Genomic DNA, 12,841 nt, shown 5'->3' with positions numbered 1-12,841 from the left:
CTATGCTGGGTTAACCTGATTTGATGACACTGAAGAAACCTCTGTCTTGCTTTGAGAAGACACTGTAGAGTCATCGTCTCCCAATGGATTTTTTCCACAGCACAGGGTGGTGATCATACAACTCCGGAACTAGAAACAGTTTAGAAATATTTTAAATTATTTAGATTATTAAAAAATAAATTTGAGCTATTAACCAAAATAAAACAAAAGAATTGTGAAATATTCAACACCACTCCTTACAATGATTATTCACATCCTTAATTAAAATTATTTTAAACACAAGCAAAGGTATTCTAAAACACATAAAACATTAAAAATATTTTAAACTATAAAAATAAAAAAAAGCTATGGTATTTGTTCTTAGTTTTTCCATAAAGAGTCACCTAAACTGTATTTTGAATAAATGCCACAAATTTGAGATTTCCACACTTGCATTTTTGTATGTAAATTCCAAACATGCTGGCACATGCATCTGGAGAAAATTTTCGGCTTTACAATCTATAGTTTTTTTAATAAAAATTCCTCTTTAGGTTCAGTCAATATATGTTAAAAGCCACTTTTTTTATGTCTTGCTTCTACCTAAGACCGGGAACTAAACTCCCCTCCCGCCCCCATGCCTGTTCCAACTTTCAATGATATCACAGCTGATATATGATGCAATGCCACATTCCCAAGATTTTCCACATCACTTCAAGTCTTTAGTCTCCTAAATTCAGCTTTGATTTTTAATTACATTTGATGTAACAAAAAATGTTAATTGAATAAGTTTTCCAGACTTCTACTGCCCCATTTTGTAAGAAAAGGCTTTTGTGTGATTTAATAAGTCCTTCCTTGTCCCAGTCTGACTTCAGCCCTTATGTTTTCCAATTTGGCAAAAATAAAGACTAGTTATCCATTATATGACATTCATTTTCCATGACATTATAGTGATTTTTTAATCTTAAAAATTGAAATCGATTGTATGTGCTAAGAAATAACAAAGAATATTAAAATGTTGGCATTGCCAGTACAAGTCTTTCCCCCTTTAATCTGTACTAAGCTTAAGTGCATCCTGGAACACATAACTTTGGACCATGAGATCTATCAGTTTGCTCTATTTCATCATTTACAACTGATTTTTGGCAGACCAAACATTTTCGTCCAATGGGTAATCTCCCAGCAGCTGTAGGTGTTGGTTTCAGTGTGTTTTCTTCATATACAGCTCAAAAAAATATTGAACTCTCCATTGCACAGCTGCCTGGTCTTCACACACACCTCTTTACAGATCTTGGTAAATACATCTAAGTACTTGATGCTTACATATAAGTTCTTGCTCTCAACACAGTGGTAATGAGATTCCAACTGAGCTCTTCCAACTGACCATGAGTCAAGCAAGGTCTTGATGCTTGTCTGAAATTAATGATCTTTGTTTTTGGATGGATCACCATTCTTTCCAGTTATTCATTATTTTAAGAAAACTCTGCTGTATTTTATCTTATCCTATTTAGATCAAAGTTAATCATGTCTCATTTGCCATAATAGTCATCATTCATTTCATTTATTATTACTTGTCCATCATTTTTAAAGTTTAATTTGCTGCTTAGCTTTGTGCTATTGGCAAACCATGATAAGTGATTTTCTATCTCATTATATTAGTCATTACTTTCAATAATTGAGGCCCCAAAAAAGATCCTTGTGGGATATTGCTGGTTACTTACAGTCAATTAGAGTGCATACAAATCATTACTACTTTACATATCATGTCACTCAGTTAACTTTCTGGCCAGGTCAGTAACTTATTTCTGACTTTGAGTTTCAACTTCAGTTTACAGTGGCTTGCAAAAGTTTGGGCACCCCGGTCAAAATTTCTGTTACTGTGCATAGCTAAGTGAATAAAAGATGAACTGATTTCCAAAAGGCATCAAGTTAAAAATGACACATTTCTTTAATATTTTAAGCAAGAAAACTTTTTTTATTTCCATCTTTTACAGTTTCAAAATAGCAAAAAAGGAAAAGGGCCTGAAGCAAAAGTTTGGGCACCCTGCATGGCAGTACTTAGTAACACCCCCTTTGGCAAGTATCACAGCTTGTAAATGCTTTTTGTAGCCAGCTAAGAGTCTTTTAATTCTTGTTTGGGGGATTTTCACCCATTCTCCCTTGCAAAAGGCTTCTAGTTCTGTGAGATTCTTGGGCTGTCTTGCATGCACTGCTTTTTTGAGGTCTATCCACATATTCTCGATGATGTTTAGGTCAAGGGACTGCGAGGGCCATGGCAAAACCTTCAGCTTGCACCTCTTGAGGTAGTCCATTGTGGATTTTGTGGTGTGTTTAGGTTCATTATTCTGTTGTAGAAGCCATCCTCTTTTCATTTTTGGCTTTTTTACAGATGGTGTGATGTTTGCTTCCAGCATTTGCTGGTACTTAATTGAATTCATTCTTCCCTCTACCAGTAAATGTTCCCTGTGCCACTGGCTGCAACACAAGCCCAAAGCATGATCAATCCACCCCCATGCTTAACAGTTGAGAGGGGTTCTTTTCATGAAATTCTTCAACCTTTTTTCTCCAAACATACCTTTGCTCACTGTGGCCAAAAAGTGCTATTCAAAAGGTTCAAATGAACACCTAAACAAGCTTGATGCATTTTGGGAACAAGTCCTGTGGACTGATGAAATTAAAATAGAAGCCGAAGATGAAAAGAGTATGGCTTCTACAACAGGATAACGAACCTAAACACACCTCAAAATCCACAATGGACTACCTCAAGAGGCACAAGCTGAAGGTTTTGCCACGATCCTCACAGTCCCCCGACCTAAACATCATCGAGTGTATGTGGGTAGACCTCAAAAAAGCAGTGCATGCAAGACAGCCCAAGAATCTCACAGAACTAGAAGCCTTTTGCAAGGAAGAATGGGTGAAAATCCCCCAAACAAGAATTGAAAGACTTTTAGCTGGCTACAGAAAGCATTTACAAGCTGTGATACTTGCCAAACGGGATGTTACTAAGTACTGCCATGACGGGTGCCCAAACTTTTGCTTCAGGCCCTTTTCCTTTTTTGTTATTTTGAAACCGTAAAAGATGGAAATAAAAAAGTTTTCTTGCTTAAAATATTAAAGAAATATGTCATCTTTAACTTTATACCTTTTGGAAATTAGTTCATCTTTTACTCGCTTAGTTATTCCCAGTAACAGAAATTTTGACCAGGGGTGCTCAAACTTTTGCATGCCACTGTATATTTTAATGTGAGGGGCTTTATCAAATGCCTTAAAACAAGTCCATTTAAATAACTTACAAAAAGATAGAATTTAAAAAGATAAGTTTGTCAGCAGAACAAATCTATGAAGGTTGCACGCCCAGCTAAGAACTTTTGTGTTAAATCACTTTATTTTCAATGGCAACGTGTTTAGGTAAATAGACAAAAATTGCCTAGATTTATTCTGTCATATTGCCCTTTCTTTTCCTGTCCAAAGAGAGAAATTTGGAATTTGACAGTCAATGCATCTGCACTTCACTCACCTTTCCTTCCATAGCATGGGATGGAGACTAAATCATCAATTAAATGAAGAAATTGTCAGCCTATACAGCCATAGGTTTTCCATTATTATTATGCTTGCTTTACTTTGTTAGAGTTCTATCACCCTGGTTCACTTGTGATGTTTAGATGCTATGTTCTTTACTGTAAATACCACACAAATTAATTGTAAAATGTGCTATATAATTTCCTTGCTTTCGTTTACAATATCGTTATCATATATTTCTAAAAGGACATTTTTCTCCTAAATATTCCTGTTGTTTTACATTATCAGCAAATATTTTTGAATTTAGTTTGGCATCTCTTGCAAGTTTTGTAGTTATTATTTTATCCCATTTAGTTTGTATCTCTTTCAGTTGTCAAGTCCTGTGTTAGGTTTTGTAGTTTGGTATTACATTTTTGTTTTATCTTGTTATTTATTTTGTTGGTTCTTCTTTTACCATGCTGAGCTCTTCCTCATGCATTATGTGATGGCTACCTAAATCTAGAATATTAGCAGTTGCTTCAATTTTCTTCTTTTTCTTGCATTAAATTTACCATATTATGGTTGATTTCCAACGTATCATTGTGCATCAATAGATCTGGGTCTAATCTATATCTAATATGACCTACAACTTGTATTCTCTAGTCATATTGTTGTAGAAAACTATCTTATTCTAGATTAATCTAATAGTAAAACAATATTAAGCTGTGAATGAAGACATTGTACTTGAGAGTATATTTTATATTTCCAGTTAGCAATTTTGGCACTTCACTTTCACATTCAAACAGATGAAAGATCATACCTGCTTGTTCATTAGCACGTAGATGATTGGATTATATACTACTGAACTTTTGGAGAAGAATGCAGGAAGTGTCATAAATCCAGCAGAAAATTCTTTTCCCTGATTCAGAAAGATCCAGGCTGCTACTGAGGCATATGGTAACCAGGCAGTAAGAAAACCGATAACCATTAAGATCACCATGCGGGTGACTTCCTTCTCAGCTTTCTGTGTCGTGGCAGATTCCTGTTGCTGTGCTGCAGCCTAAGCAAAGCAATGTTTCATACTTTGAATTACTCTGGTTATTTAAATTGAAACCTGATTATTTTGTAAATGTAGATTGAATACATAATTGCATGTAGTCATGTGATGCTTACCTCCTTTACTTTACATATCAAATTTCCATAAGAAAAAAGTATGAGGATAACCGGAACAATAAAATAAAAGATAAACAGATATATTACATAAGATTCATTGTTGTAATGTGGATTCCTGGTGTAGTAATCTGGACCGCATGAGCACTGATATCCTTCTGGAATGTACCTGAAAGAGAAACAATTAACAAACAATGTTCAAAAAGTCCAATTATACCATATCTTTTTAAAGAAGTATCAGAATCACAATCAGGTTTATTAGCACCGGCATGTGATGTGAAATTCGTTAACTTAGCAGCAGCAGTTCAATGCAATACATAATCTAGCAGAGAGAAACAAATAATAAATAAAATTAAAAAAATAAATAAACAAGTAAATCAATTACATATATTGAACAGATTAAAAAATGTGCAAAAACAGAAATACTGTATATTAAAAAAAGTGAGGTAGTGTCCAAAGATTCAATGTCCATTTAGGAACCGAATAGCAGAGGGGAAGAAGCTGTTCCTGAATCACTGAGTGTGTGCCTTTAGGTTTCTGTACCTCCTACCTGATGGTAACAGTGAGAAAAGGGCATACTCTTGGTGCTGGAGGTCCTTAATAATGGATGCTGCCTTTCTGAGACACCGCTCCCTAAAGATGTCCTGGGTACTTTGTAGGCTAGTACCCAAGATGGAGCTGACTAGATTCTGCAGCTTCTTTCATAGAACTCCTTCCTTAAAATGTCAACTCCCAACTAAATCTGTTATAAATGAAAGAGTCCTTATGGCTTCCATTTGGCAATAACAAATAGGATGAATAATTTTCTGGCCATTTCCCCAAGCTCCACCACTCCATAAGCATTCAGTTCAACCAAATGATATTTAGTTGCTCCTGGAGTCAGTACGTGTTGAAGCATCTGTTTGAGATTCTTGCTAGAATTGTTACTCATTTCTCGATGAAAAAGTTAATTATGCTGGAGACCTATCAGCATTATCTAAATTATCCTAACTCTCCAAAATTCTCCACTGCCAAAGTAGATCATCAGAACAGCTGGAAATCCCACCCAATGAAAATGAAGAAAGATTTCAATAAAATGTGAAATTCTCAGTCAAGTTCAGTCGGATCATAGTCCATCAAAATGATAACAAATAAAGAGGCATCAGGTATCTTATAATGAGCCAAAACAAGGCAACTTATAAAAATTTATAAAAAAAGGAGCAGAAGTAATAATACAGCCCCTTTGTGCCCCCTTTATTAAACTACAGCTGATTTGACTGTAAATTAACTCCACTTGGATTTACTGAGTATGCCCGCAATAAAATGAATCTCAGGGTTGTGAATAGTGACATTTATGTACTTTGATAATAATTTTACTTTCAGCTTTGGACTTTGAACATTCGTAGTTACCCATTGAAACTTTCACCCCCTTTCTGCCTCAAAAAAATTTCGGTTACTGCTTCTGCCGTCCTTTTGAGAAAGTTTTCCAAGGATTTACAAAGTTCTGAGGGAAGAAAATGATATCATGTCTGTCTTAAATTACAACATGTCTCCAATAATATTATCTTTTTAGAACTGCTAATGTGCCTTGTGGCCCATACCAATATGGAAACAAATCCAATTTGGAAATACAATCCATTTTTGTACCAAATGGAACAGAATTAAAAAGCATCAAGGAGTTGCAATGACAGCCATTGCATCCATTTTATCATTGCATTCAAATCCATACTGCAGCAGGTGCAAATCGATTAAATTTATTATAAAATCTGTATTGGAAATTAATATGCAAAATATAATACTTTAAATATTTGTTGATGAATATGTAAATATGATACCTCAAATCTTCAGTTTTTTATGGTAGTCGTTTGATGCCCATGCCCCTTTTATCCACATATAAGCCTAAGTCTACCTACAATTTATAAACTTTTCTGCAACAGTACTTGGTCAAAGATTTTTCAAATTACAATTGATTTTCAGTCGCAGAATGCAAAAACATTTCTGTTTTTTTTGCAGCAATGTTTTTACTGCTTTGATCTACTCCTTTTTGATTCTTTAATAGTTAATTTTGCATTTATTTGTGAAGCTGGAATTCTTCAACAATTTACACTTTCTTTGTCAAACATTAATGACTGCTGTATGAATTAATATTTTAATTTTAGATCCAATAACAGAAAATGACTTGCTGAGAAATCTCAGTAAATGGGGTAAATCATGATATTTCTCTACTTGAATTCATCTATTTTGAAAACCTGTGAGGCGAAAAATATACATACTGTGGAAAAATATAGATGAATTCAACTCAGATTCAGTGAGAAATAAAGATTAGAATTTGAGCAACAAAAATAACAGAAGGAATGATAAGATAAAATAAATAAAACTCTCCAGTAACAACTAAGATCAGACGGAATGGGAGTCCGTATTTGTAATTGAGCATTTATTTAAGAATAATTAGTACTTTATCTACATTTAGTCACCAGTAAGGTGACAGAAGGTACTGTCAATGGGGCTGTCAAGAGTCACCTGCTCACCATTAACCTACTCGTGGGTGTCTAGTTTAGGTTTGGCTTGGAACACTGAGCTCCAGACCCCATCACGGTGCTGGTTCAGGCCTGGACCAAAAAGCTGAATTCTACAATGAATCAAGAGGAAGTGCCCTTGATATTAAGGAAATATTTGGTAGAGTATGGGATCAAGTAGTCTTGGTGAAACTGAAGCCAATGTCCATCAGGAGGAAAGTTGCACAGAATGCTTGTGGTTGGATGTTAATGATTCCAAACCCCAAGTGTCACTGCAGGTGTTCACATGTGCTAGACCCAACCATTTCAGCTGTATTTTCAACAGTCTCCCTTCCCTAACAACTTAAGATGTCGATATGCTCGCACATGATTAGACAACATTTAACTCAATTTGCAACACTTTATCGAATAGAACAATTCATACCTGCAAGCACTTGACAAGATCTGGAAGACATTCAGTTTTGAGCCCATGTAAGTAACATTAATACCACACAAACGCCAGGCAATGATTGTCTCTCATAACATACATTCAGAGGTCATTTGTACATCTACTCATTAATGCAAATATATAATTAGCCAATCATGTGGCAGCAATTCAGTGCATAAAAGCATGCAGACATGGTCAAGATGTTCAGTCGTTGTTCAGACTAAGCATCAGAATGGGGAAGAAAAAAGACCTTGGTGACTTTGACAGTGGAATGAATGTTGGTGTCAAATGGGTGGTTTGAGTATCTCAAACTGCTGATCTCCCAGGATTTTCATGTACAACATTCTTTAGAACTTACAGAGAATTGTGTAAGAAAAAATAAAAAAGACATCCAGTAAGTGCCAGTTCTGTGAGCAAAAATGCCTTGTTAGTGAGGAATACCAGAGGAGAATGGCCAGACTGGTTCAAAGTAAAAGGCAGGTGACAGTAACTCAAACGACCACCTGTTACAACAGTGGTGTGCAGAGGAGCATCTCTGAATGTACAACACATCGAACCTTGACGTGGATGGGCTCCAGCAGCCGAAGACCATGAACAGGAGTTACCTAATAAAATGACTACTGAGTGTAGAGTCTAATTAACCACCCTGGACATTCAATGGCATTGCTGACCATCATCATTCTGGGGAAGGATTCAGGAGCAGTTCAAAAATTGGATATCCTGTAGTGAGTGACTCATTTTGAAACTTCCTGATGTGTTTTCGTCATCTGCAAAGCACAGTTATGAGTGTGATTCATTACCCTTCACTGAGCCACAGCAGCAGCTCAACACAGTTCAGGCCAAAGAAGACAACTTAATCCACCAAACTAAATATTCATGCCAATGCACAATGGCAGGAATATGTACCAGTTCAAAATTCACCGCATTTACTTGCCTAAGTTACTCTAACAGCACCCCTCCCTCCAAACTGTGATCTCTACTGCCAAGATGGACAAGGCAGCATGTGCACAAAAACATAGCAAGCTCTCAGTAAGTTGCACGCCTGATTATCATTGTCAATGTTTCTAGATTATGGAACTCCCCATGTAACATCAATACAGGAGTAACTACATCAAAAGGAATGCAGCAAGTCAAGAAGGGGTTGAACATCCCCTACCTCCTCAAGTACAATTATGCTTGGCAATAAGTCACTGAGGTCCAGATTCTGAAAGCTAAAGAAAAAAAACACATTCAGCAGATACTTAGCCCGATTTAAATTTCTAAAGGAAAGTTAATTCAAATTTACCCAAAAAATAGAGCAACCTCATACCATTCACGATACAGTACTTCAGTGAACAGTAGCCAGAAAGAGGTTATTTTCTCAAGGCTAGTGATGAAGAGGCACAGACTGGATAGGATTATTTGAATATCTGAGCTTAATGATGCATTTCTCCCTCATCTGAAATGATGTCTGTGCACATGCCTATACTGATGCTTGTTTTTGAGTTTCATTAGGACGAGTAATCTAAAGTCATTACATCAACACAAATCCACCCAAGAAAGAAGAGATTGTTGCTGCAATTCAATCAATAAAGAACAGCGAAGCTCCAGGACATGACAATTTGAATGCTAAACTCTTCAAAGCTGTACCAAAAGTTGCAACCATCGTTTACTATAATCTGGGAAAGGGGACAAGTACCCAAGGAATGGACGAAGGGAGTTATTGTTCGGATCCTGAAGAAAGGGGAGCTAAGTGATTGCAACAACTGGCATGGCATCACACTTTTGTCAGCACCCAGAAAGATTCTCACCAGAGTCACTGCCCAACTGATGACAGATGCTGTTGATGTGCGCTTGAGGAAGGAGCAAACTAGCTTCAGGAAGATGGAGGTTGTGCTGAACAGATCTTCACACTGCATAACATCGTAGAGCTGAGCACACAGTGCGGAGGAAACTGTGCGTAGATCATATGGGATCCCTTCCAAAACTGTCCAGCTTTTCCAGAGTTTTCATATTAATCTCACTTGCACAGTTGGGGACTGCAATTTGAGCTTTGAAGTCAAGACAGGAGTCAGACAAGGCTGTGTGATGTCGACGATATTGCTTAACCTCATAGTTGGCTGGGTTATGCGACAAACAATGAAAAATAAGCAGAAAGGCATTAGGTGGATACTATTCTCTAACTTTAGAGGTTCCTGACTTTACAGATGACCTCGCATTACTCTCACGTACACCACAGCACATGGAAGAGAAACCTCAACGCCCATGTACCTTTGGTGAACAGGTTGGACTCAGAATCAACCAGAGAAAGACTGAGACCATGACCTTTAGTGTAGGGTCTCCTCCACCTGCCAAGGCATATGGTGTCGACTTACCCAGTACTGGCAGATTCACCTACCTGGGCAGTATCATTGGGCAGGATGGTGAGAACAAAAACAACATCCAGTGCAGACTCAGAAAAGCTAGAAACGTCCTCAGATCAATGAGCAACATATGGGAATCAACCAAGTACAGCGTTCACACCAAGCTGAAGCTGTACTGGAGCTGTGTTCTGTCCACACTCCTGTATGGATCAGAATGCTGGTGCATGACAGTGTCTGACCTTGCCAAGCTGTCATCAGCATGAGCCACTGGATGATATTCCGTATCTTCTCGCTGAGAAAGATCTCCAAGAAGTTCCAATATCTATATTGTTGTTGCCACTATTAGGTCATCATAAACACTGATGCTGTGAGAGGGCATCTCAGGGGCTGAATATTTGTGTCAAATGATTCACCTCTTGACACACCAAAGCTTTTTTTTCACTATTTATAGGGTGCACTTTAGGGTTAAGTAAGAATTCTGTCTACGCACCAGGAAAGTTCCAGCTCAGTGACACTCAAGAAGTTCAATACCATTCAGAGTGAAATAGTCAGTTTGACAGGCACACTGTCACTTAAGTATTCACTTCCTCCATCTCCAGTATTGTTATTGCTAAGTATAATGAGTTTCCTCCTGATGCTCCGATTTTTCCCCACATTTCAAAGACTTACGGGTTAGAGTTAGTTAGTTATGGGCATTTTATGTTAGTGCCAAAAGCATGGTGAAACTTGCGGGCTTCCCCCAGCACATCTTGGACTGTGGCAGTCGTCGACGTAAGTGACATACTTCACTATATGTTTCTATGTTTCGGTGTACAAATGACAAATAAAGCTAATCTTTCATCTTTCATCTTTATTTACATTGCAACAATTCCCAAGACATCTTTGACAGAATGCCACATAACCATAACACTGATACCCCTATCACCTCTAAGTTCTTCTCCAAGTCATACACCATCAACAGTTAAACTTTCAGCACATAACTCCACCAGTGTGTCAAAGTCCTTGAACTCCATAACTAACTGTACTTTGGGAGCTCTCTCCTCTCAGAGAGCATGGAGGTTTAAATTATTCATTTTCTCAAGAGCACTTAGGGACTAAAATTTAATGGTGGCTCTGGTATCCACATTCTCAACTCGTGTATGAATGAAATAAAGAACATCTTTCATGGTGAGTATAAATAGTTACATTAACATAATAGTAGGGAAATCTGGCCCATTTGTATATAATTCCTTAATTTAACATACATTTTAAGTGTGCGTTGCACCAGGGCTCAACCATTTAAATTTTCTAACGACTTTGCACTGATGGTGGCCACTCTGAATTCACATCTTTAACCTTTAATGATGAAGCTAGAGGCTCTCTCAAAGACTTAGGTAATATCTCTTGACTATGACTTTCCTATGAATGCAGTTCTCAGCTGAGTTTACAAAGTACACTCAACTCTGTCCTGAACAAGATAATGAACTTTGCTCTTTCATCCACAATAACTGACCAGATTACGACAAGCTGTGGCAAGCAAGCATGTTTCTCTGAAGCAACATCAATGTATGCTGACATACAGTTTGAGTAGGGGACAAAGGGATCTTCATGTCTTATGCCCATAAAACCTGTGAAATTGTAACAATAGTTTAATAGATTTTGCTTACTTTGCTTACCTGGACCAACCAACCAGAGGAGGGCTAGCGGCAGCTAGACCCAGGACCCAAGTGAATGCAATCCCTATCAGAGCATGGTTATTTCCAAACCTGAAATTCCCCATCGGCTTGCACACCACTATGTACCGTTCTATAGCCAAAACTACCAAGGACCAAAGACTGACTTCGCCTGAAGAGAGAAAGTGCAATAAAGTGAATAAGAGAGAATTGGGAAGGAAGAGACTTTTGAACAGATTAGCAAGTTAACTCCTTTATCAATATGTCATTAACTTTATAAAGCATGGTACCAGAAAGCTTCCACAATTTGCAAAAAGCAACAATTAGAAATTAGAGTTCAATTTGTTCTAGACTATATATTTTATATTTAACATTCACAATATAATTCATTCCAATTCAGGGCACAGTTTCAGTGTACTCACCACCAACAGCTGAAAAGAAGCCTTCCACCACACAGCCAATGGGTCCCATGACAAAGTAACCATGTAGGGCTGTGTAAAAAGCCAATACAAGCCCCATGAGAACCATGAGCAAATTGGCCACCGAAAGGTTCACTAAAATATAATTAAGGGGATGCCTTAATTTCTTGTGTTTGAAAGTGACCAGCAGTGTCAAACCATTTATTGGTAGTCCAATGCCTATCAGTAGAAGCACGTAGGCAGCAATGATGGAGAATTTCCAGGGTTCAGCCAGGTAATACTGAGGGTATTCAAAAGGACTACGAACTACCCCAGTCTTGTTGGAAAATGGGACATAAAAGTTCTCTCCTTCTGTACCATTCATCTTAAATGAAAAATACTAGCAGCACAAGTGTAAAGTATCCCTAACTACTGGGAAAGTTGGCAAGGAAAGCAGCACTCTCAGTGCCTTGCATTAATTCAACACTTTATAGCCTTTTTAAGTAGTGTCAAGGATTGGGGGCAAGGACAAAAAAGATTTAGTAGCATTGACGATTTAAGTAGGATTTAAGAAGATACAGTAGTTTCACAAAACCTGGTAAAGCTCTTTAAGACTTTTCGTCATCTAAGGATTTCAACTGACGTGCAAAGGAAATGACTTATTACACTCTTTGAGATAGTTTCAATGATTACGATTACATTTATTCCGAAGGAAAGTGCTTGATTTTTGTTTATATTCCCAACATAGTAAAGCTTTAACATAACCAAACCTGAGTCTAACAAGCTGGATCAAACAAATGGTTTGCCATGTGAAAATACATTAAACATTAATATTTTGAACCTGCCAATATTTAATATGGGAATTGCTTAGTTCATTCATCTG

General features: G+C 37.3%; 1 protein-coding gene across 1 annotated transcript; it reads right to left on the bottom strand.

Moving 5' to 3' along the window:
* Positions 1 to 12,343, bottom strand: LOC140209945 (green-sensitive opsin-like). Its single transcript, XM_072278629.1, has 5 exons — positions 11,983 to 12,343; positions 11,564 to 11,732; positions 4,648 to 4,813; positions 4,295 to 4,534; positions 1 to 129 (listed from the first exon to the last, which is right to left on the bottom strand). Exons 1-5 carry the CDS (start codon positions 12,341 to 12,343, stop codon positions 1 to 3), a joined length of 1,065 nt encoding a protein of 354 aa, XP_072134730.1.
* Positions 12,344 to 12,841: the final 498 nt, after the last annotated feature.

This window comes from Mobula birostris, chromosome 14 (genome assembly GCF_030028105.1).
Source record: "Mobula birostris isolate sMobBir1 chromosome 14, sMobBir1.hap1, whole genome shotgun sequence".
NCBI lineage: Eukaryota > Metazoa > Chordata > Chondrichthyes > Myliobatiformes > Myliobatidae > Mobula > Mobula birostris.
Note: the sequence above shows the minus strand (reverse complement) of the source record. Positions and strands in the feature narration are given on the sequence as shown.